We start from the raw sequence: 20,740 nt of genomic DNA on the forward strand, positions 1-20,740 counted from the left end.
GATTGTTTTTTGATGATGGAAAAAGGGAAGTACAAAGTGCTTCCAGTAGCGAGTTTATATGCTTTACTGTCTTTGCTTGTCTTGATCAGATCACAAGTAGATCTCTACTTGCGGAGTCTAAGTGACGCCATAACGCGGGGGTTCCACGACTACAATTACGGGTGAAACATGGATCAGAACCCTTTGGCTGTCCCGTTCACAGCTGTCATGACGTCCCAAACGGGTTTACACATACAGATGAATGATCTTGGCTGAAAATGAGGAGCTATCAATGTCATCAATCGTCATGTCCCGGATCTACAAGACCAAGCACGCCACTGAGCTAAATCTTGCAAGGATACCTTGTAGATCCGCACGGCCACACGCCGACTGGGATTTCATATTAAGTGGGGTTGACAATTTCGTGCCCATCATTCTTCAAGTTTGGCATTGTTATACCATGGGCAATGGAAGCTTAGCTACTAATTCATTTTATGGCTTCATTAGAAGAGTTTGTGACGTTATTTGTACTCTCTTACTCTTACAGAATGCATAGTAGACATATATCAGGTAGACAATGACTTTCTAGAATGATTTCTCCAGTATACGCTAGTCTCGTTTTGGGCCATATACGTCATAGATATCTCAGAGGCGGTTTCCAAGGTTTCCATGCTAAACCATATATGGTAAGTGGGTCCAGATTTATCGATCGCCGTCCAAAAATATCTCACGGGTGTGCCTTATTATTAAATTAAATATCGTAGAATATGTTAGATGATTCGATCAGCTACTACAACATACAACGTACAGTTTATTATATAGATATGCATGTATTGACAATGCGATTCAAATAAAAAAAAATAAAAAAAGCGGTGGATTACGTAGTTGCCTAGCAATGATGGCATGATCAGCAGTGGTAGCTCTGGGCCGAGAACCTTGGAAGAGGTTCAATCTATATCACATCTACAACATATATCTGTTATTGCGAGATCCAAAAGAGGAGCAAGCAAAATATGTACTATGCCATCTTGTGCCATTGTACAAATTGCAGAATTTGTCTCAGTTCTTTTAAATCGACAATTTTCTCTCACAATACTTTTTGGAGTCTCTTTAACATCTGCTGTATCTTTCGATCTTGAAAGCACCTGGTGCTATAAATAAAAATAAGCAAAGTGGTTAGATCAGCCAAGATAGCATCAAGGTCGAATATTACTACTATTCCAAGGTCGTTTCCTTCCAATATTGTATATTATACTTAATTCGGAGAGTCATGTGATTCGAGGCACAAAGGCCTAAATTATGCCTCAGGCTTCAAACACATGACACGGCGGGCATGCCGTCACCGACCCGGGGTTAGATAATCCACATCATGAGTTCACTTCCCCTTCTCCACCTGACTTCACTTGAAATCCCTCTGCCTCCCTATCTTGACTCGTTGTTGCCTTTGACTTGAGTTGCCTTGCATTCGCGTTGGCTTTAATCTGTCGACTTTCTTCAACCAGCCGTAGTGCTGCTCATTGCGCTCGATGAGTGGCCGCCTGCTAGCTTGGCGCCAACTGTTGGATTGGTCATAAAGAGTCCACCCTAAGTACTGTGGTACAGCGGAGCCGCTGGCATCGTCAATCATTCACTCGATCTACCCCATTTTACTGTGATTAGATACCTCCAACCAAGTTACCCTTCGATTAAAGTGGTTAAATCCATCTATCAAAGACATGCGACCGCCACGCCTGCTCATCGTCCTCTTCTGCCTTATCTTCTTTCCGATCCTCCTCACCTTCTTTTCCGCGCTCACATCGCCCGATGTAGCAACTCCCAGTACGCTCGCTGATCAGACAACGGGGTTGCGCGCTTTATTTTCTTTCAACGTACCATCGTCCCTTTTCCCTCCGTCGGCTATTATCAGTCTCACCGACGATAACTCGACCTTCTTCCTCGCCCGGCCAGCGGCATTTGGTCCACTGCTGCCAACCAAAGGCCTCAGTGGTCAGTTGTGGGTTGGAAGTGGGTTTGGTGAGGGAGGATTAGCTGGTGGTGTGGAAGGAGAACTGGGCTGCTCCGATATTCCCGGCTGGGGTGAGGGCACCAATCATAAGAAACAAGACAAAACCCCCAGGAGCGCGGAGCAGAGTTCTGGCATCTCCGGGGGTAGTATAGTGAATGATCAATCGTTGAACCGCCCGCGGTCGGTGTCGCAGGCCGATACTGCACCTCAGAACAATAGAGATGATTCAATCACCCCGCCCTTGACGAACGATGGCACCGATGATCATCTACATCATCCACTTCCTGAATCCGGTGCTTCTAGCCCAGGGATGAGCCAGAAGCATGGGGATTACGTCCAAAACAAGCCCCCTGCGCATGCCGACATCCAATCACTACAGGAAACTGCCGAAATCCAGGGTAAGGTGGTACTGTTGAGTCGGGGTGGCTGCGGGTTTTTGGAGAAGGCCAAGTGGGCGCAACGACGAGGAGGGGTTGCTTTGATTGTCGGCGACGATACTCGAGGTGGCAACTTGGTCACTATGTACGCACGAGGCGATACATCGAACGTCACGATTCCGGCATTGTTCACATCTCACACTACTGCTCATCTTTTATCGTCATTAGTCCCTGGACATGCCAGTGGAACTGCCAATTTGGCCGATGTATTAAAATCATCACAAGCAAAGCAGGCTGATGCCGAAAAAGAACGAGTGGCAACTACTACAGCACCAACAAGTATTCCAAGTCCAACTGCGAGCAGCCATTCGACAGCTAAGGAGAGACCGGTGCCCTCATCTCACTCGAAAGGCGGATTTTTCCGTTCAATTGGTGCATTCCTGGGATTGTGCGATAAGAACGGAGGTTCGCGGCATTTGGAAGACAGCCGACGTCCTCCCAGCAGCGGCAACATTGACTGGATCAACCTAGGCTCACGGGATGGAAAAGAGGCCCCTTCGAGCGCTTGGAGGAGAGCAGCTGATCTCAATCACCGTGGCGGGGCCAAGGTGGACGATGCATTCGACAGCCACACGGCCGACATGTCCCCTGAAACTTTTGAGGATGATGACTTTGTCATCGGGGTTCAGGACTGGAGAGATCCCGACTTGATGCCTCCTAAGAGTAACACACCTCCGACAGCTAGCACCTCTGTACCTGGCAAGGATACCTCCAAGACTGCCAGCGCAGATAAAGATGTTACTTCCTCGCCCAATGGCCTTCAGGGTGGTAGCATCACACCAGGAAGTGGAGAATACCAGAGCATCGACAAATCCAGTGCTGGTTCTCATGACACGCGCCTCAAGGGGTCTGAGAAAGAATCTATCGGAACTCATGGGAAGCCTGGATCTTCTACAAAGAGCTGGTTCTCGAGTCACTTCGGATGGGGAGATGATACTCAGCAAGACCCTCAGCCTTCTTCGTCGCCTTCACTTCAGAAAAGCAACACAGCAAGCCAGAAGATGGAGAATAGCCCTCATACATCAAGCCGTCTAAGCGCAGAGTCTTCTGAGCACGAAGGTCTTTGGGTTACCATGACTCCCACCAGCATGTCAACCAGCCCCTTTTTCGACACTTTATTGGTCCTTGTCGTCAGTCCTTTGCTCACGCTGACTGTGGTTTATGCTCTTCTGGTGCTCCGGTCTCGAATCCGCCGCCGTCGCTGGCGTGCCCCGAAGTCGGTTATCGAACGACTTCCTGTCCGAACCTACCACACAATTGCTACCACATCTTCCTCGTCTTCCAACTCAACACGACCCCCTAGTCCCGGTCCTCTCTCCCCGACTTCCCCACTTCTTGGCAATGAAAGCCGGCCAAGCGCATCCCGATCAAACAGATCCCGTTCACAAACATTTTCGGGCACCGTGCTAGACTCATCTACCATGCCCAAGGAAGAGAAGTGCAACATCCAAAACGGATCTACCTTATGGCGACGCAAGTACACAGGAAGACAGGTGGAGTGTGTCGTATGCCTTGAGGAATACATTGATGGTCAGAGTCGGGTCATGAGCCTACCATGTGGTCATGAATTCCATGTGGAATGCATGTAAGTGGCATTAAAGAATTTGGTCTTTGTTCTGAAATTTTACTAACATGTTTCCTCAGTACCCCCTGGTTGACTACTCGTCGACGAACTTGTCCAATCTGTAAAGGCGATGTTGTCCGCTCGTTGGCCCATTGTCAATCCAGTGATTCTCGGGGTCATCGTGAGCAGTCCAATGATGACGTTCACTCCGCCCTGTCGATCTCTCGGGGCAGCGCATCTTCCGCTCCAGTACTTATTGAAGGCGCCAATGACGATACCTCAGATACGGAACAAAATGCAGGTCTCCATGACGACCATGCAAATTCTGCCCCACAGTCAAGCTGGCGAAACCTGGCTACGCTTAGCTTTTCTGCTCTGAGCGGCGATACCATATGGCACCAGGCTCGCGCGGACCGTAATCGCTAACATCTATATTCTCTCACTCTTTTCGATTTCCTTTTTTTAACCATTCCCCTCTCCATCCTGCGGGATTTGCTCTCTTTGTATTGAATCATGCTGTATTAGCGGTCGTTTGGAGTTTCTTATGATTTGAATATGCTTGGCGTTGGGTGAGAACAGTTTGGCGTGCTGGGCGGTTACAAAGTGCCTACAAGCATTGTTGAAGCGGCTGGGATATACCGCGGGTCAATCGTTCAAATTTTATATGTTCTTATGTTATTTTGGTAGGATGGATATCTGAATGGATTCCATTGACACTTGGTTGTTATCAACACTACTGCTATGCCGTGACCATCTTTTTATCTGATAGGCTGGCACTGTACACACTGTTCCTGCAACTGCACTTATAATGGGTAATAATCGAAGCTGTTCAGACTACATGCAGAACCAACACTCGACCTCATTCCTTTTCAACATAGACATTCCTAGCAATATCCCCAAACACATCAAGTGCATGAACCAGTCGATCACGCACTAATTCAACGCGAGGAATCATATCCCGACCCAAAGGCAAGAACCCCTCATTCTCACGCCCAGTACCAATGCCCTCGCCAACGATAACTTCATACATCGCCTTGGCAGCCTTATCCTTGTCGCCATCAGCAACAAGCTTACCAGTCAGTAAAACATCCAACATCTGCGCAGCCACAGATCCAGCATAGTCTACCGGCAAAGGGCTAACAGGAGAACGACAACCAGTCCCGAACTGGGTGTTAAACACTCCCAGCCATACCGTCAGAAGACGGACATTGAAGGGCGCGACTTCTTTGGCGAGCACTTTACATAAACCTGCGGAAATACACATCAATACATAGCCAAGATATCAAGAAGAGAAAAATGAGAAACATACCATCCATAGCAGCCTTCGCCGCCGCATAAGCACCCATACTCTCCCTCCCCTCCAACCCAGCCCCAGAACTAACATTAACAACAACTCCAAACCGCCTCTCCCTCATCCCAGGCACAACAGCTTTGATCAGTCGACTCGGTCCAAAATACACAGTCTCCATCTGGGCCCGCAGTTCCTCGTCCGAGAACTGCTCCACTGCACCGAGGATCGCGTATCCGGCATTATTGACCAGCACATCGATCTTGTGTCCTGCAGACTCAAGCTTAGATACCAGCTCGGATGCAGCAATTGGGTTGTCCACATCTAGTGTGTGCCATTCGCCTCCGTTTTGGGTTATCTCTGATACTAGATCCGGGGTGCGAGAGGGTTGTCGTGATGTTGCGAGTACAGTGTGGCCGTTTGATTGGGCAGCGCGTGCGAGCGAGAGGCCGAGGCCTGAAGAACAGCCTGTTATTAACCAGGTTAGGGGGCGGTTGGGTTTGGTGAAGGTTGGTGTTTGTGTAGTCATGGCTGGTGCTTGTGTAGACATGGTGGTTTGGGGTGGCTGTTGAATATTGGATGATAGTGGTGAAGTTTCGATCTGTGTCGTGGTGTTGATTTGCAAGAAGTTTAGAGTGATATAATGATATAATGTGAGAATAGCACGGCTCTTTTATATTTCGGTCTTGCTACTGCATGCCTCGGACTTAAGGCTACGGTGATGGAGTTAAAGTAGTCTATGCGTCTCAGCCTCGATGGCCCCCGGGGGTATGGTTGCATTTCCCCGAGGATTTCTGGTCTCTTATTGGGGTAGAAACAGGACTTAAAGTTACCTCCGGTGCAAGGTTGACAAAGATCATCAATTCAACTTATTATCCAAGTCATCTCAGTACATTTACGGAGTACAACCTTTATGAACAGAAGTAGTAAACATACCCAAATTGTCATAATTTCTACAGAGTAACTAAAATACAAGACCCCAGCACCACAATCCGTATAAACATCTAAACCAAATACATACAAAGTGAATCCCGAAAAAAAAAAAAAAAAAGCAACCCATCAACCATTCACCCAAAGAAGCGAACTTCAACGCAGTATTCAACATGACCGCGGCACACACGACAAGCTACAACCAAACCGCCGGAACGGCAAAGGCCTCAGCATCTCACCGGGACAACGCGGCATCTTCATCCCATTCTCACACGGGGTAAAGTCCCACCACTCCATCCACTCAGTGCGGGGAATCACGTACTCTCGGTGGCACACGGAGCAGGGCTGTCCACCCGCAGCGCGGACTTCCCTCGCTTGTCGCAGCAATGGCACAATCATCGCAGGATACTCGGCTAGCTCTTCGTCGGTGGTTTGCTCCAGGTAGGGGAGCTTGCTCACAGCGCGGAGCGCGACTTCGCGCAGTGACGGGGCGTTGTTTACAGGAGATGTTGGCCCTGATGCTGTGAGAATAGGTCTGTTGCGGGATGGGCTGTCTCCCATGGGATTGCCCTCCATGTCCATGTAGGTGATTGGGCCTGTTGCGATGTGGAGAGGGGACCAGCCCGTTCCGAGAGAAGATTCCTGATCTTCGAATTGGAGTGGAGGAGATGAATGTGAAGCCTCGTCGTTCTTTGTTTCCTTTTGATTGGTTGGTGTGTTGTGCCATTCTGCGATCTGCGCTTTTTCGATTGGGAGGAATGGGTTCGGGCGGACGGTTAGGTGTTTTAGTTCGCCTTGTTGCATGAGGCTGAGGAGCTCCCAGGGAAGGTAGGTCAACTGGTTGACGGAAAGGTTTAATACCTCCAGTGCTGTCAATCTGCGGATTGTAGATGGGATTTCAGTCAGTTTGTTGTTTCGCAGGCTGAGGACTTTGAGGTTGGTGAGCTCGAAGAGATCGTTGTGCAAGGCTGACAGGGAGTTGTTGGGGAGATATATGCTGAGGAATGGCTGCAAAGACGTGAAGACGTTCTCCGAGACTGGGGCTTCCTTGACAGACGGAAGCTTCGTTAGGTGCTGTAGAGGCCGTAGGAGACCAGATGGTATGGTTTCCAGATGGAAGTCGCTGTGTAGAAAAGAGCTATTAGGATCATTGGCTTGGAAATCGGGCAAAGGGGATATCAGATGAGACTACAACGTCAGACGAAAGGGAAATTAACACATACCCTAGATCAATGCTCTCATGTCCCTTATCAAGACAATCGCCGACAACCTGCCGCGCAAACCGATGAGCATCGGATTCTTCGGGGCTTTTAAACACAACACGATTCTGCGTAGGCATGTTCTCTGTCTCAACGATGAAAGGTGCAGAATTTCCAGGTTTTCTAGGATCAAGCACAGACTTGCGTAGGTCTTCCCCCCACGCCGAGCCATCCTCTGACGGCAAAAGCGACTCAGCACCAGACTCATCACTCCCCATCCAAACACCACTATCAACATTCCTCTTGTCCTTAAATTCCGCCCGTTTGCGCTTGGGGTCTAGCACCTGTTCCCCCCACCAAGTCCCGCGATACCGCCGTTTGCGACCCGCGCCTGATAACGGCGCATGGTAGTTCTCCAGCCCAGAAGCTGGTATATCATCACTGGAGAAGAGCGCAGGATCACTGGATGGCTGACTAGAGCGGTCATCGAAACGCGACAGTCGCCGCGCGCGCTGGAACGAGGAGACCGCTATACCTGTTGCTGACGGGTTCGCGTTCGCGGGCGAGCGGTGCCGGATTCGCCGCGGCGGTGGGAGGGGGATCTCGCTGTCCATTGCGATTTCGGTTCGCGGGTTCAGACGAGTCTCTTGTGATTGTCGGCCTGGCTCATTGGGTTTATATTCAAAAACGGTTTTATGTGATGTTCGAGTGGAGGAGTTGCGCGACGCGTTGTGGAGACCCACGATGGAGCGCTGCGGGTGTCAACAAACGCGCTAAGATGGCGCGATTGGGGAGATAAGGGTTTAGGATCTGGGATCAATTGAGAGCTCTCATATATTTTTGAAAAGAAGACGACCAGAAGACGGCCAGAAGACGACCTCACCACCTGCACGCCCGGTTGGAATGGCGATCAAAAGATAAGATCAGATCACACGTGCACGGGCATATCAGTTGACCCCGGAGCTCACGGCTTCTCCACTGGAATGTTGGATCGGCATGATCTTCTCTATTCTTTTTACTACGTTGCTATTACTAGTGTTTAGTGTTGCAATTGGTATCAAAGGAGAGAAGAAATAAAGTGTCTATATTCTGTGGATGACTCAAAGCCAACTCATGCAAGTCCTGGATATCAACCAGACCAGTTCGACTAGTAAGTCACCCACGACAACGTATATGGACAAACGAATTGAAATGAACAGGGTTCGAAGAAGAGAATAACAACAGCATCAACTCATATCGGTCCAAAAAGTCATAAAGAAATGAAAAAAAAAAAAAAAGAAATGGGGGTATTTGAAAAAGCGTTAAACCGTTTCCTCTCCAAAAATGGGGTCTTCAGCCAACCGAGAGGAATGAAAATGTTAAAAGGTATAAGAAGAAATAGAAAATAAGAAAATAAGATCCCGGCTCTGCTGGAGATGAACGGTAGTCAACAAGGCAGCAGCCATGCAGTATGAATTGAGCGCAGTATTGGCCAATGGTCCCAATTCATGATCGTTGCCTGCGTGAAGGCTTCTTGTCGAGAAGTCGCGACATCGCGAGTGTGATTATAGGGCCTGGCCCACCATCACAACGATATAACCGGCAGCGGCCAAGGCAGCTGGCATGCCAGCGCCAATGTTGGTCGCTGCGCCGGTGGAGGTAGCAGCTGCGGCAGCAGTAGAAGTAGTGGAGGTGGCGCGAGACAGAGGAGTCGATGTCGAAACAGACATGGTGGTCAAGTTGCTCGTGCTAGAGCCCGCGCTGGAGCTCACGCTGGAACTAGGAGTCGGGGTCACCGAATTGACACGAACCAGAGTCTTGGTGATGGTCGTGGTTGCAGTTGAGGTAGTGGTCTCCTCTGCGGCGACAAATGGAGCCGCGACCAGGCAGAGAGAGGCGATGACAGTAGTAAACTTCATTTTGTGAATTGAATCGAAGTGAAGTTCAATATGGAAAAGGAAGAGGGATCAAGGTGATTGAATTGGCTTCAATGTTTGTTGTGAAACGTTGGTGCGGCTCGAAGTATGAGTACTTGGAGACGAGATATGTTTCAGATTTGATCGCAAAAGAGTGAGCGTCAAAAAAAAATCGAATATAATGATTGAAGAGAGCGCTGCTCAAACAGTATAAAAGGAGTGACTGGGTGAAATGAGTGTGTATATGCGAGAAATCTCTAATGCGCCTAAGGAAAAAAGGGAAAGGGAAATTTTACCAGGTGGCAATGCAAGCTAAATAACACACAGGCACGAGCACGTCTCGAACCTGGGGAAAAAGAACTATTCGTCCATCAAAGAAGTCTTGTGGCGCTTCTGTATTTTTTTCCCTTGTTTTCTTATATTATTATTGATTTTCAAATAGAAATAGGATCATCCTATTGGCCCCTTGAACACGCGGACCCTGGCGCTATCCAACCTTGGAAGATTGGGCTCCATCTCAGACCGAACTATGATATTCAAAGCCCTAAAAGCCAAAGGGTCTTCCGCACAGACTCTTGACGCCAGGGGTTAAGTCGGTGATTATTCGTATAGTTAATTGCCATCTCACTTGTAGATCTCGTAATTTCAGGGAAATCCCGAGGATTCGCCTTCACTTGGCCCCATAGCCCCGTGTCCCCTAGGTGCACTTAATACGAGAAATTCTTCGCCTAGGTATACTCCATATGGTGTAATTTCGGCATTTCCCAATCCTAGCCTATCTCAGCCTAACCCCGTCTTGAAAATTTCCTTATTCAACAATTGCGAACCCGTTTTTGTCTCAAAAAAGCGCCTTTGCTTACTCTGTACTCCGTACTTTGCTTGAACTGGCCAATTTTACCCACTTTGGGTGTTATGCTGTCATGCTGTTTTGGTAATTTGGTCTTATTACCCCTACAGTGATAGAATGACGATTCTCGCTGGGCATCACACACTACTGCAAGTGCTCACTCCCTCGCGGGGACTTCCGTCTGTTCCGGGGCCCCTGGCATCATGCGCAGGAACAACGATCTGTGATTCGGTGGAATCTTAAACATAACAATAACAGACAGTTCGTGAAGTATTTGGCTTGGATCTTGATCTTACATCTTACTTGCCTTGAAAAGTGATTCCGGTAGTTCCCCCCCGTTAGCCGATATTGAAATTTACCTCAATTTGCCCCAGTTCCCACGCTATTGAGAAAAAAGGCTTTTTCTTTCTATACTCCATAAGGCTTCGTAGATCGCTTCCGTGGTTCGATTCAGGAACGGAAAACGAACGATCATCGCTCGGGCCTACTGTGTTGGGAATATTTACTCCGTAGCGTCGTCTGGGGAGGAACGGTGAGGAACGGTGAGTCATCCATGTTATTCACTCGTTTGTATTCTTATCAGTCTTATGTATACATCGTAGTGGACACATTCGGTGTGTTGGCATGAACATGTCATTGTTGTAAGAGGGGTCTTTTCGAGGGGCTCTGGACTCTTTGGGCTCGCAAAGCCCTATGTCCCGTACCCACTTCGAACACGACCTCAATAATGCAACATAAGAAATACGACAAGCTACAGAGTATACTGTCGTGTCGATCAACATGAAAATTTTAAGATGATCATTATCCACTCTATAGCCCGCACTCGTCCGTCTAAGGTCATTTGGACAGAAAAAAAAGGAAGGGGGCAATGAAAACCAAGCAAAAAGGGGTGGCTCACTTCTTTCCTCGCTGGCTTTGTGATTTAATATCACGTTTTTGTTCAATGAGATTGCATGTCCGGAGCCCAAAACAAGGGCGAATAGACAGCGGTTAGTTGGTGATCTGGTGTGTTGGTGCCTGACAAATAAGGCAACGAATATGAAGGCGAAGGTCTTGTCTTGGAATAATCCAATTGTGTAGTCGCATTCATTCTCGGTTGTTGATAAAATGTTTTCATGGATACTGCTAGTATCCACTTGAGTACTCTTATATAAATCCATGCCTCGGAAATAGTGGTTTTTGAAACTAGTACTCTAAAAGCTGGGTAAGATATATATCGGTATCTGTCACCAATTCATTAGTTCGCGAAATGCGATGCTCTTAGCTGCAGCAGAAGCTAATATATATCACAGTCGTGTTTGGATACACGTGTAAGTTTCTAAGTATAGTTAGACTTATCTAGCACAGAGGACCAACCCGTCGCCTTCGACCAAATGAATCCATACATGGTGGATCTCAGGGTAAAAACTGTATACAGAATTAACGCTCAAACATATCAAATTGTCAATTTCATTAGTTACATATTTTAAATTATCTTCCTAGCCTTGCAATTTCCAATCATTTCAGTTTTCTCTCCTACAGCGCAGGTTTTCCACCTTGGATACCCCCGAACTGATTCTGCCAGAGGTTCTGATATCTTCCACCCTCCTTCTTCAGCAGCTCCTGATGTGACCCGCTCTCGACAATTTGACCCTCATGCACAACAAGGATCCGATCAGCGCTGGAAATAGTTGAAAGTCGATGCGCAATGACAAATGTAGTCCGCTTGGCTCTCAACCGGTCCAACGCAACCTGGATATCCGATTCCGTGTTTGAATCTACGGCGCTCGTTGCTTCATCTAGTAGGAGAATCGGTGACTTCTTCAGGAAAACCCGGGCAATGGCTATTCGCTGTAGTTCGCCGCCGGACAACTTGACACCCTGCTCTCCGACTGTGGTATTGTATCCGTCTACGAAAGTGAGGATTTTCTCGTGAATAGCTGCCGCGCGACATGCTTCGTGCACTTCTTCATCCGAGGCCGAGGGCCGGGCATACCGCAAATTCTCAATGATAGATGCGTTAAATAAGACAGGATCTTGTGGGACGACACCGATAGTTTGACGTAGCGAGCTGAGGGTTATATCACGGATATCTTGGCCGTCAATCTCGATTTGGCCAGAAGTAACGTCGTAAAGTCGGAGAAGAAGTCTAAGGATGGTTGTCTTTCCTGAACCAGTCATACCGACCAGTGCAACCGTTGTACCGGGTTCGATAGAAATATCCACGTCTTTGAGGGTCTTTAACCGAGAATCATAGGCAAAATCAACATGGTGGAATGAAACACGGCCATCGCCAGGTTTCAGTGGCATAGCCCACTCCTTCTCGTTGACGCTGGGCTTGGATTGGAATAGGAAGAGTAGCCGTTCAGCATCAACTAGATCGGAAACAAGCCAGCGATATTGTGCGGAAAGATAGGCCAAAGGAGAGATGAGCGAAGACCAATACTGAATAAAGAAAACAAAGTCTCCCGTAGAGGAACGCCCCACAGAGATCTCGTGTACGATAAGTGAGGAGAGACCAACGAAGCAAATGGGCTTAAGCAAATCCAGGAGTGACTTCCCAATTGCTCGACGTCGACCGAAACGGGCGCTGGCCGTTAGGCATAGGTCAACTGCTTCTCCAAAGCGAGATCTCTCATACGAGAACTGGTTAAAGTATGTGACAGTTTGCCAGCCTTGAACGGCCTGATGCATAATACGAGTTTCGTTTCTCTGCGTCTGTGTAACTTCACGCCTGGCGTCCATATTCCAATTAGAGGTAAATACCTCTGCCGCAACATAAGCAATGGATACTATAACCACCAGAAGGGACGCGTAGACATTGAACTTCAAATAGAAAACAACACATGCAATACCCAAATCAGCCACAGTCGGGAGGATATCTAGAAGGGCAACTTCTAACAGATTGTTCAGCGCTCCACCTTGGTCGATGGACTTCATAACTTCTGCCGAGTCATTTTCAATATGGAAATCCATTGATAGATTCATCACATGGCTGAAGGCAGCATTGGTAATCTGACGATAAGAGAACTGCCTGATCGGGATCTTGACAAGGGACTCAATCAATCCTAGCCCAGCTCCGCCACGGATCAGCTGCAGCAGCGCCCATTTTCCTAGTGAAGCATATGGGGCTTTGTGGGCAAAGATGCTATCAGTGACATCCGCTAGTTGCTGAGGAATGAGAATATTCAGGGCTCGGTGGCATACTAGACAGAAGATGCTGGTAGCAATACAAAGCTGCACTTTGCGATTGTTTTTGGGGACCAAATAGGGCAGAAAGATCGAGAAACCTTTCAAATAATCCCACCAGCCCCCAATCGACTGCAACTTCTCATTGCGGAGCCTTTTCCTGCGCGTAGCTGCATCGTTCTTATTTTTGGCGGTGTCTGACTCGCTCTCGCTCTTGGAGTCCACACTGCTATTATCCGAGTCGTTGCCATTCGCCGCGCCATATCTTGTATGATTACCATTTAGAAAAGGGCGCGACTCCTCAGAGGTCTTTTTCTTCCTCTGTCTAGTCTCAACTAGAATGGCAGTCGTCACAAAGACAAGCAAGGCAAGTCGGGCCGCTGATATGGCGATCTGCGTGATTGGTACCCATTCTCTCGGCTTGGGACACAAGGACAGCGCAAGGAGTGGAACTTCAAAACCAGCGGTGACAAACGACGCTCCAGCCACTTCGTAGTTGGAAGGATTTTGTCGCAACCAGAGTGCAATCCATACAACTGCTTGAGAGGTCATATGCACCAGGAACGGCTGGGAACTGTCCAAGTCATCGGTGGCGATTTTCAAAACCGTTTGACTGACATATGTGAAAACAATCAAGACAGACAAGATCACTCGGGGTCGACTGCGACGCTTGGAGCGAGTCTTTCTTTTCTTTACCGGAGCGCGATTAAATAAAATGCATATCACAATGTAGAGACTTGCTATCAAAGTACAGCTATAATGAAGGGTCCGAGATGCTAGCAGAGTAGACATGATAGGAGGTGGGACAGAGGCTCAGTTGACAAACACCCCTAGCGGAGGCCCTAGCAGAGGTGGTTCCTTATATATTCCTCAAATTTGAGCCGCATTCTTATATTCAACTCAAGTGTCAGACTAAGCAACTCCCCATTGGATCGCTATAAAAATACCCATCATGTGCAATTGTTATTCAAAGTTGCCTGGGACAGGGTGGCTGGGGGGAGGATGTCCTAGCGCCGCCTATCTAAAGAAAACTAGGCCGTGATCGTAGGCCTAGGGGGGCAAAAATCTTTCATTATTGGGTAATCTGGGAAATCTGCAGATCGAACTAGAATCCACCTGCTTACACCGTAGGTTTGATGTTCCTCAGTGCATTGATTGGAATGTAGACATGCCTTGCTACTTACTTTGTCCTCCGTGCAGTGAGCATATAAGGGGCTGACAGTATTTTCGGTGACTCGTTTGAGCACAAGGAATAAGGTAGCAAACCTGATTCTGATTATGACACTGTAATATCTACGGAGCATTCTCATCTCATTCTTATACTGCGACCGTACTTGTGACATCTAATTGCCTCCATTACCCATACTCTGATATCGATCCTTCACCCGGGCACAGCCTACCTCTATATATACAAAGTTCTACTTACCTGCATACCTGCACATACCAAGCCAATAGTATGGTTCCCAGCTTGAATAACCTGGGATTAAGTCTCTTAAAGTCCCCGAGATCGGCTGGAACAGCAGTCCAACATTGATATCTGCATCTGATTTCGGGATTCGCCGGACAAACGGAAACAAACAGAAATGAATCACTGGCACAATTTTCTGCTTGGTTTGATGGCTAGTTGCAACCGGAGACCAGAGATGACTCTAACATAAAATAAAAATAAAAATAAAAATTAAGAGTAGACGTTTTCAATAGCTTGGTGACTATGATCAAGCCATGATAGAAAACAATGACATGTCGCTATAGACGAGGATCAAGGACTTATAGGTTTGAACTGTTTATTCTGGGTAGGTGGCCCCGGGGTTACATTTGAGGGGCCCCGCAACTTCTAAGCCAGGTCTGAAACAAAATAGATGTCAGTTCAACCATCTAATATGAAAGCGGACTGTGGCTTTATTAGAAGTTTGGTGATCAAAATGGTCAGATTCAGGATCAACCAGATTTCTTGCCCTTACTTTGAACCTCAACAAGGGTAGTTAGACCGGGTCATACATAGGGATCTTTGACCTGGTAGATTGATATCCCTTTGAGGCTTCCCCATTGAGAGTTATATGATTGGCTTCGTTACCACAGCTCTGGTGGGGAGTTTCCTTTCCAATGATATGATTGGATTGTGGAAGCCAAAAGAAAGGATATATTTTCACAATAACGCCTAACATGGTTGGAACAATTGAGACAATTGGACTTCAACATCCATGTTCTGGGTACTGCTAGATTATGTACATTGCGTGCTGAAGTAGCAAGTACCCATGAACCTTTCCGTCACAGCCATATTTGGGTAGTTGCCCTGTCTCTTCAAACCACCAGAAAAAGTATCTCTCAACCATAGAGATTATATCGTACAAGGGACGTCGCCAGGGAGTGGTCATGTCGCATGTTTCCCGAATAGTCTTGAGACTGGGAGAAGATTGTGTTTACTGGCGCATAGGCCGGAGGGGGCTCTGTCGGGGGAGCATCATCGGGGGTCCTCGAGCACGGAGCCAGGCATCGTTTTGAGGTCCTTCGGAGCGAATGACACTACCGATGGACATGAAGAGTCTATTTGAAGAGAAATTGATCAGCCAGGGATGCTAAGTCAAAGTTGTTAAGAGTCAACCATACCCGAAAGTGGCACCTGAACCCAGCATGTACTTGCCCAGAGTCCGCATGACACCGTTAGGCCCAGCGCCATACTGGAAGATGGTCACAGTTCCTGCTCCTATTTAGCTTATACAGCACTTCTTCATTTGGGAAATGAGTGGAACAAACCGATAATGAAGCCCATGATGCCACCAACAGCTGAGAGGGGAGCTATGTTAGCTAAAGGCTCTTGATGAACAAGGTTTGGTAGTTTTGCGATCACGTACTGGAACCCATCATGCAACCCATTTTCACTAAGAAATTGTCAGCACATTGTGTTCAACATATATAGCGCACCCTGATAAGAACACCAAGCAGAGTGTGATCTATATCACTGGGTTGTAGATGACATACTCTTGTCAAAAGTTGAAGGAGCACCCCCTGGGCCCGCTTGAGCGGGAGGACCAGCAACGACAGGCATTATGGAAAGTTATAAAGAAGCTTGTAAATTAAAATTAAAAAACGGTCAACAGCTCTGAGCTGAATGAGAAATCCTGATGTGATAGTCAAGGAACGAGCTCTTTTTCCTCCCCCGGCTTGATGCTTCTCCGCCTTGGTCACGTGATCACAAACGGGCTTTAAATTACACACGTGCCGAAACAACACGTGACCTATTTCGCCTGGCCAGCGTCAAGGGAGTAGGGAACTGGCCATCTTGCGCTCTTGCCTGGGTTCCCTCATGGCAACTATCCTCGATCTCTGATTTCTTTTCCGTTACATCTTTTAAAGGGCTGCCTGAAGCCTGCGCCGAGGCGGCAGTCCCGTCTTGTGCTTCTATCATTGCCCTGGCGTGAGACCGGTCGCTCACGATTTCCGACCTCCACACAACTCCTTGGTCTTGAAGCACCTATTTTATTCAGTCCTAAATATCTCTCAGCTCACAATTCAGAAGTGAGTTCACACTCTACTCCAAATATACAACTATTTTTTGTGGGGTCGAGGCAAGACCTCGACCTAGGAGCCAATTTATTTGTCTCTCCCCCCAAACAGCACTAACGCGACCGTCTTCATTTTAGTCAGGCGACTAAAGCTCCAATCACCCTTGCGCGCATTCAATATCCCCAACCCTCAGCCATAAACGAAACATAACTAAAGGTCTCCTTTTCGCCCTTCAAACTGCACCAGAATACGGCCCCTTTTACAATTCGGAACCGTGGACGCGCTCCGTGCTCCGTCTAGATATTCCATTACCTTGAACCATTCACATCCTTCTCCATGACTGCTGTGGCATCTCCACCTAGTGTCGAATCGGGGTCTCGCTTGGGATGGTACAGCTCTAGTGACGGAGGAGAAGGAGCTCTGTCTTCAGTGAATGCCGACGACGTGTCACGGATGTTCATGCCACGGAAACACGTTCAACGTTCAAACTCCTCTTCCTCTCTGGGGTCGAACTCTTCGACCTCCTCCACATCTACTGTGTCGGCCCCTTCCCAAGATACCCATGCCGCGCCGAACTCCGCCAGCGAATCAGAGAATTGGTCATCAAAAAAGAAGTATTCGAAGAATATCTGGCCTAGCTCGAAATCCGAGCCGGTATCAGGGGTAACGAACGCGCGATCTCAGGCAGTGCCTGCCTTCTCGTCGGGCCCAAGTGCGTCATCGACAATGTCCGCAATGCATCAGCCTTCGAACATCGTCCCATCGCAACAGATGCCTCAGTCGTCACAGCAGAATGGCATCCGTGCGCCAACCGGCCCGCCGTCGGAGAGCACAGCAATTTTGATTCTGTTGCCAATGAATGGCACCTTTGACAGGAAACAGATCAATGTGCCATACTACCCCGAGGTCCTACGAATCGGGCGACAAACAAACGCCAAAACAGTGCCCACGCCTCTCAATGGATTCTTTGACTCCAAAGTTCTCTCTCGGCAGCATGCTGAGGTATGGGCCGACAAGTCTGGCAAAATCTGGATCCGAGACGTCAAATCCTCAAACGGCACATTTGTGAACGGTCACCGGCTGTCCCCTGAGAACCGTGAGTCAGAGCCGCACGAGTTGAGAGAAAGCGATACCCTAGAGCTGGGTATTGATATTGTCAGCGAGGATCAATCCACTATCGTCCATCACAAAGTCTCATCAAAGGTTGAACATGCCGGAACCTATAGCACTGCCCCTAGTATCCTTGATCTGAACTTCGGGGACTTGGATCCTGCCTCCGGGGGCGGCCTTCTCCCTTCTCCCTTGAGTCAACCGCTTTCTCATATGCGCGGTCGAGCCGGTAGCAACGCGAGTAGCAGAAGTACCCATAGTGTTACCAGCAATCAGGTCAATGCTTTACATCAACAACGACAAATGAACTACTGGAACTCGCCAATCTCTATAGAACAGGTCGTCAAGCGGCTCACGGTACGAATCACAATTTATCTTAATACCACATATTGCTGACGTGTTCTAGGGCGAACTCAAATCCGCAAAACAACAAACAACAGATCTTTCTCATGCAGATGAATTTTTGACGACGATCATGAAACCAGGCTATGCAGAGAAAGAAAAGCTTGTTAAGCCATCTCCTTTGGAGAATAATGCCCATCGCCAAATGAATGGCCGGCCCAAAATGCCTCGAGTCGACTCCTTTTCAAGATTCTCCGATCCCCCCCGCTCCTCCACCTCAACAGCCTCTGCCAGAGAAACCCGATGCGTTGTCACGAAGTGCCTCTGAATCGTTCTCGCCGCTGAAGCGCAGCGATACGGAAAAGCCGAAGAGCGGAACAGGTTCCCCTGTCTCCCGCGATTCCAGTCAAATCTTGAATCTCATTGAGGCGCTATCGTCTGCCAAGCGAGAGATTGAAACCCATGGAACACGTGTCAAGGAACTAGAAAACCTGCTGTTCCAAGAACAGGCTGCTCGCAAATTGGCAGAAGACAAAGTCAATGAATTGGAGATGCGGTCATTGGATGTTGAAAAATCCAAAGCCGAGAACGGCATTCTTCCACCTTCGGAGAGTGGTGTAGATGGAAAGAAGGAGCAAGACGTTACAGAAACAACCGTGCAGGTCAACGGGATCCATCCTTCGGAGACTCCCACTCCCGACGACAGCCAGGCAGACGCCCCCGTGGAAGACAAGAGTGCTGAGCTTCAAACTCGCTTGGAAAGTATGATGGAGGAGATGGCAGAGATGCGAAAGCAAATGGCATCCTTCAAAGATCGCGCCGAGAAGGCTGAAGATGAGACCACAGAGTCTCGCAAGTCATTGAACGAAATGATCGAAACCTTGCGCCTGGAACGCGCTCAGAAAGCATCAGCCACGGTGCTTGATAAGAAAACCGATATACATGACCGCGAGCCAAGCAATGACTTGGCCGCACAGTCGCTTACGAGCGATGATACTCTAACGGATTCTAAGACGAAGACTCCATCGATGCAGGGCTTCGATCCAGTTACCTCGCAGAACAAGGACATGGATGCTGCAGCCACAGCATTTGCAACACAACGCCATCGATGCAACTATGTGGAAGAAGCAAGTCCTTACGCTTCCATGTTTGGCGTGGTCTTATTGGGAGTAGGCCTGATGGCCTATCTCAACGGTTGGCAAAAGATGGACAAATAAACCAGCTTGCCCTCGCGTGCTACTTCTGGGGGCTCTTTGTTCTTTTGACGGTTATTTCTATTGCATAGGCCCTTCGCATTATTTGCCTTTTGTCTCCTATCTTTCTCATCGGAATTCAGTTTTCGCTCGCCAGTCACGACTTTCTGGTGATGAATGTGCTGGTTCTGCTCTCGGTTTAGGACCATTTTCTTGTTTTCATATTCGGAGCTTCTTCCCTTTAGCCCACACTGTCTCTTTTATCTCACGACCTTTTTGATGACTTTTTCGAGATCACTTAGGGATCTCCTTGGTCGCCTTGTTCGACGTCCGTTCCTCCCCCTCTTTCCTGCCATCTCCTTTCTCTTCGTTCTTCTTCTTCTACCTCCTACTATGTTACTATTAGCCTGTCGCCCTCTTGGGAGTCGACACCTCTCTTTCTCTTTTGTCTGTACATGATGGGGAAAATCAGGATACGTTCATGACTTGCAGCCTCTCTTTGAAACGTTTCGTTCGATGGAGGGGTTTCAGGCATTATCATTCATCATGTCATGTCAACACAGGACTTTGTGAGCGTATCAAGGAGTTTTTATTCGTACTATTTCGTTTTTATTCATGCCATTTGTTTCTCGCTGGCAGATTCGATGATCCAGGCCCCCTCTTTTAAACCTCTTTTTTGATTGGAGTAGTACTGTTCTCAGATAGTCCTCTCTCTCTCTCTCTCTCTCTCTCTCTCTTTCGTGTTTCATACAAGTCTGTCCCGCATCTACAGCGCGTTGGGTTGATTTCGAGGCTGGGTGGAGCATGTGCTCTGGGTAAATCAGAGTTTATTTCTTAAGGGCAATCTCGATGTACATGATTTTGTGCTAGGCTAATAACCTAAGGACAGACGAATTGTTCCTTTCCTGATCCTGCCTAAGGGCCTTGCCTTTCGGGCCTGTGTAATTTCCATATTGTACCTGCAGAGAGTATTTGGCACTTGGGATATGAAAGTGATCAAGGGTGGTAAGAGTAAGAGGAAGCCCTCGAATTGGGGCTTGGGGGTTTGACTGCTTCCACCAGAAATATCCCAGAACGTGAATTCAGGATAAAATGTCTTCTAAGCTGGAGTGTATAGTCACCGTAAGTGTCCCTTTGGATCGAAATCACTCAGCAGGATGTGCGTACACTCAATGTCCTAGCTGGCAATCCTGGGCGTGGCCACAGCCTCGTGACAATGAGTAATCCCCAGCCATGGGTGTGGGGTTTGCAGTCAAACTTCTCAAATTGGTAGACGATG

At 48.1% G+C, this 20,740-nt stretch overlaps 7 protein-coding genes across 7 annotated transcripts; 2 read left to right on the forward strand and 5 right to left on the reverse strand.

The window, feature by feature from the left end:
• Positions 1-1,694: 1,694 nt before the first annotated feature.
• N7487_005038 (PA and RING finger domain protein) lies at positions 1,695-4,411 on the forward strand (the record flags this gene model as incomplete). The annotated part of the gene is made up of 2 exons (XM_056872785.1): positions 1,695-4,006; positions 4,066-4,411. 2 exons carry the CDS (start codon positions 1,695-1,697, stop codon positions 4,409-4,411), a joined length of 2,658 nt encoding a protein of 885 aa, XP_056730505.1.
• Positions 4,412-4,844: 433 nt separating this feature from the next.
• N7487_005039 (uncharacterized protein) lies at positions 4,845-5,823 on the reverse strand (the record flags this gene model as incomplete). Its single annotated transcript, XM_056872786.1, has 2 exons — positions 4,845-5,233; positions 5,295-5,823. 2 exons carry the CDS (start codon positions 5,821-5,823, stop codon positions 4,845-4,847), a joined length of 918 nt encoding a protein of 305 aa, XP_056730506.1.
• A 548-nt stretch (positions 5,824-6,371) lies between these two features.
• N7487_005040 (leucine-rich repeat domain-containing protein) lies at positions 6,372-8,016 on the reverse strand (the record flags this gene model as incomplete). The annotated part of the gene is made up of 2 exons (XM_056872787.1): positions 6,372-7,326; positions 7,427-8,016. The coding sequence occupies 2 exons, from the start codon at positions 8,014-8,016 to the stop codon at positions 6,372-6,374; spliced, it is 1,545 nt and encodes a 514-aa protein (XP_056730507.1).
• Positions 8,017-8,946: 930 nt separating this feature from the next.
• On the reverse strand, positions 8,947-9,300 carry N7487_005041 (uncharacterized protein; the record flags this gene model as incomplete). Its single annotated transcript, XM_056872788.1, has 1 exon — positions 8,947-9,300. The coding sequence occupies one exon, from the start codon at positions 9,298-9,300 to the stop codon at positions 8,947-8,949; it is 354 nt and encodes a 117-aa protein (XP_056730508.1).
• A 2,359-nt stretch (positions 9,301-11,659) lies between these two features.
• N7487_005042 (ABC transporter ATP-binding protein) lies at positions 11,660-14,104 on the reverse strand (the record flags this gene model as incomplete). Its single annotated transcript, XM_056872789.1, has 1 exon — positions 11,660-14,104. The coding sequence occupies one exon, from the start codon at positions 14,102-14,104 to the stop codon at positions 11,660-11,662; it is 2,445 nt and encodes an 814-aa protein (XP_056730509.1).
• A 1,628-nt stretch (positions 14,105-15,732) lies between these two features.
• On the reverse strand, positions 15,733-16,358 carry N7487_005043 (MGR2/ROMO1 family protein; the record flags this gene model as incomplete). The annotated part of the gene is made up of 5 exons (XM_056872790.1): positions 15,733-15,856; positions 15,920-16,010; positions 16,067-16,096; positions 16,165-16,191; positions 16,292-16,358. 5 exons carry the CDS (start codon positions 16,356-16,358, stop codon positions 15,733-15,735), a joined length of 339 nt encoding a protein of 112 aa, XP_056730510.1.
• A 794-nt stretch (positions 16,359-17,152) lies between these two features.
• Positions 17,153-19,485, forward strand: N7487_005044 (uncharacterized protein; the record flags this gene model as incomplete). The annotated part of the gene is made up of 3 exons (XM_056872791.1): positions 17,153-18,283; positions 18,333-18,500; positions 18,553-19,485. 3 exons carry the CDS (start codon positions 17,153-17,155, stop codon positions 19,483-19,485), a joined length of 2,232 nt encoding a protein of 743 aa, XP_056730511.1.
• Positions 19,486-20,740: the final 1,255 nt, after the last annotated feature.

Source organism: Penicillium crustosum (genome assembly GCF_028827405.1).
Source record: "Penicillium crustosum strain IBT 35664 chromosome Unknown utg000002l_segment0_segment0, whole genome shotgun sequence".
Taxonomy (NCBI): domain Eukaryota; kingdom Fungi; phylum Ascomycota; class Eurotiomycetes; order Eurotiales; family Aspergillaceae; genus Penicillium; species Penicillium crustosum.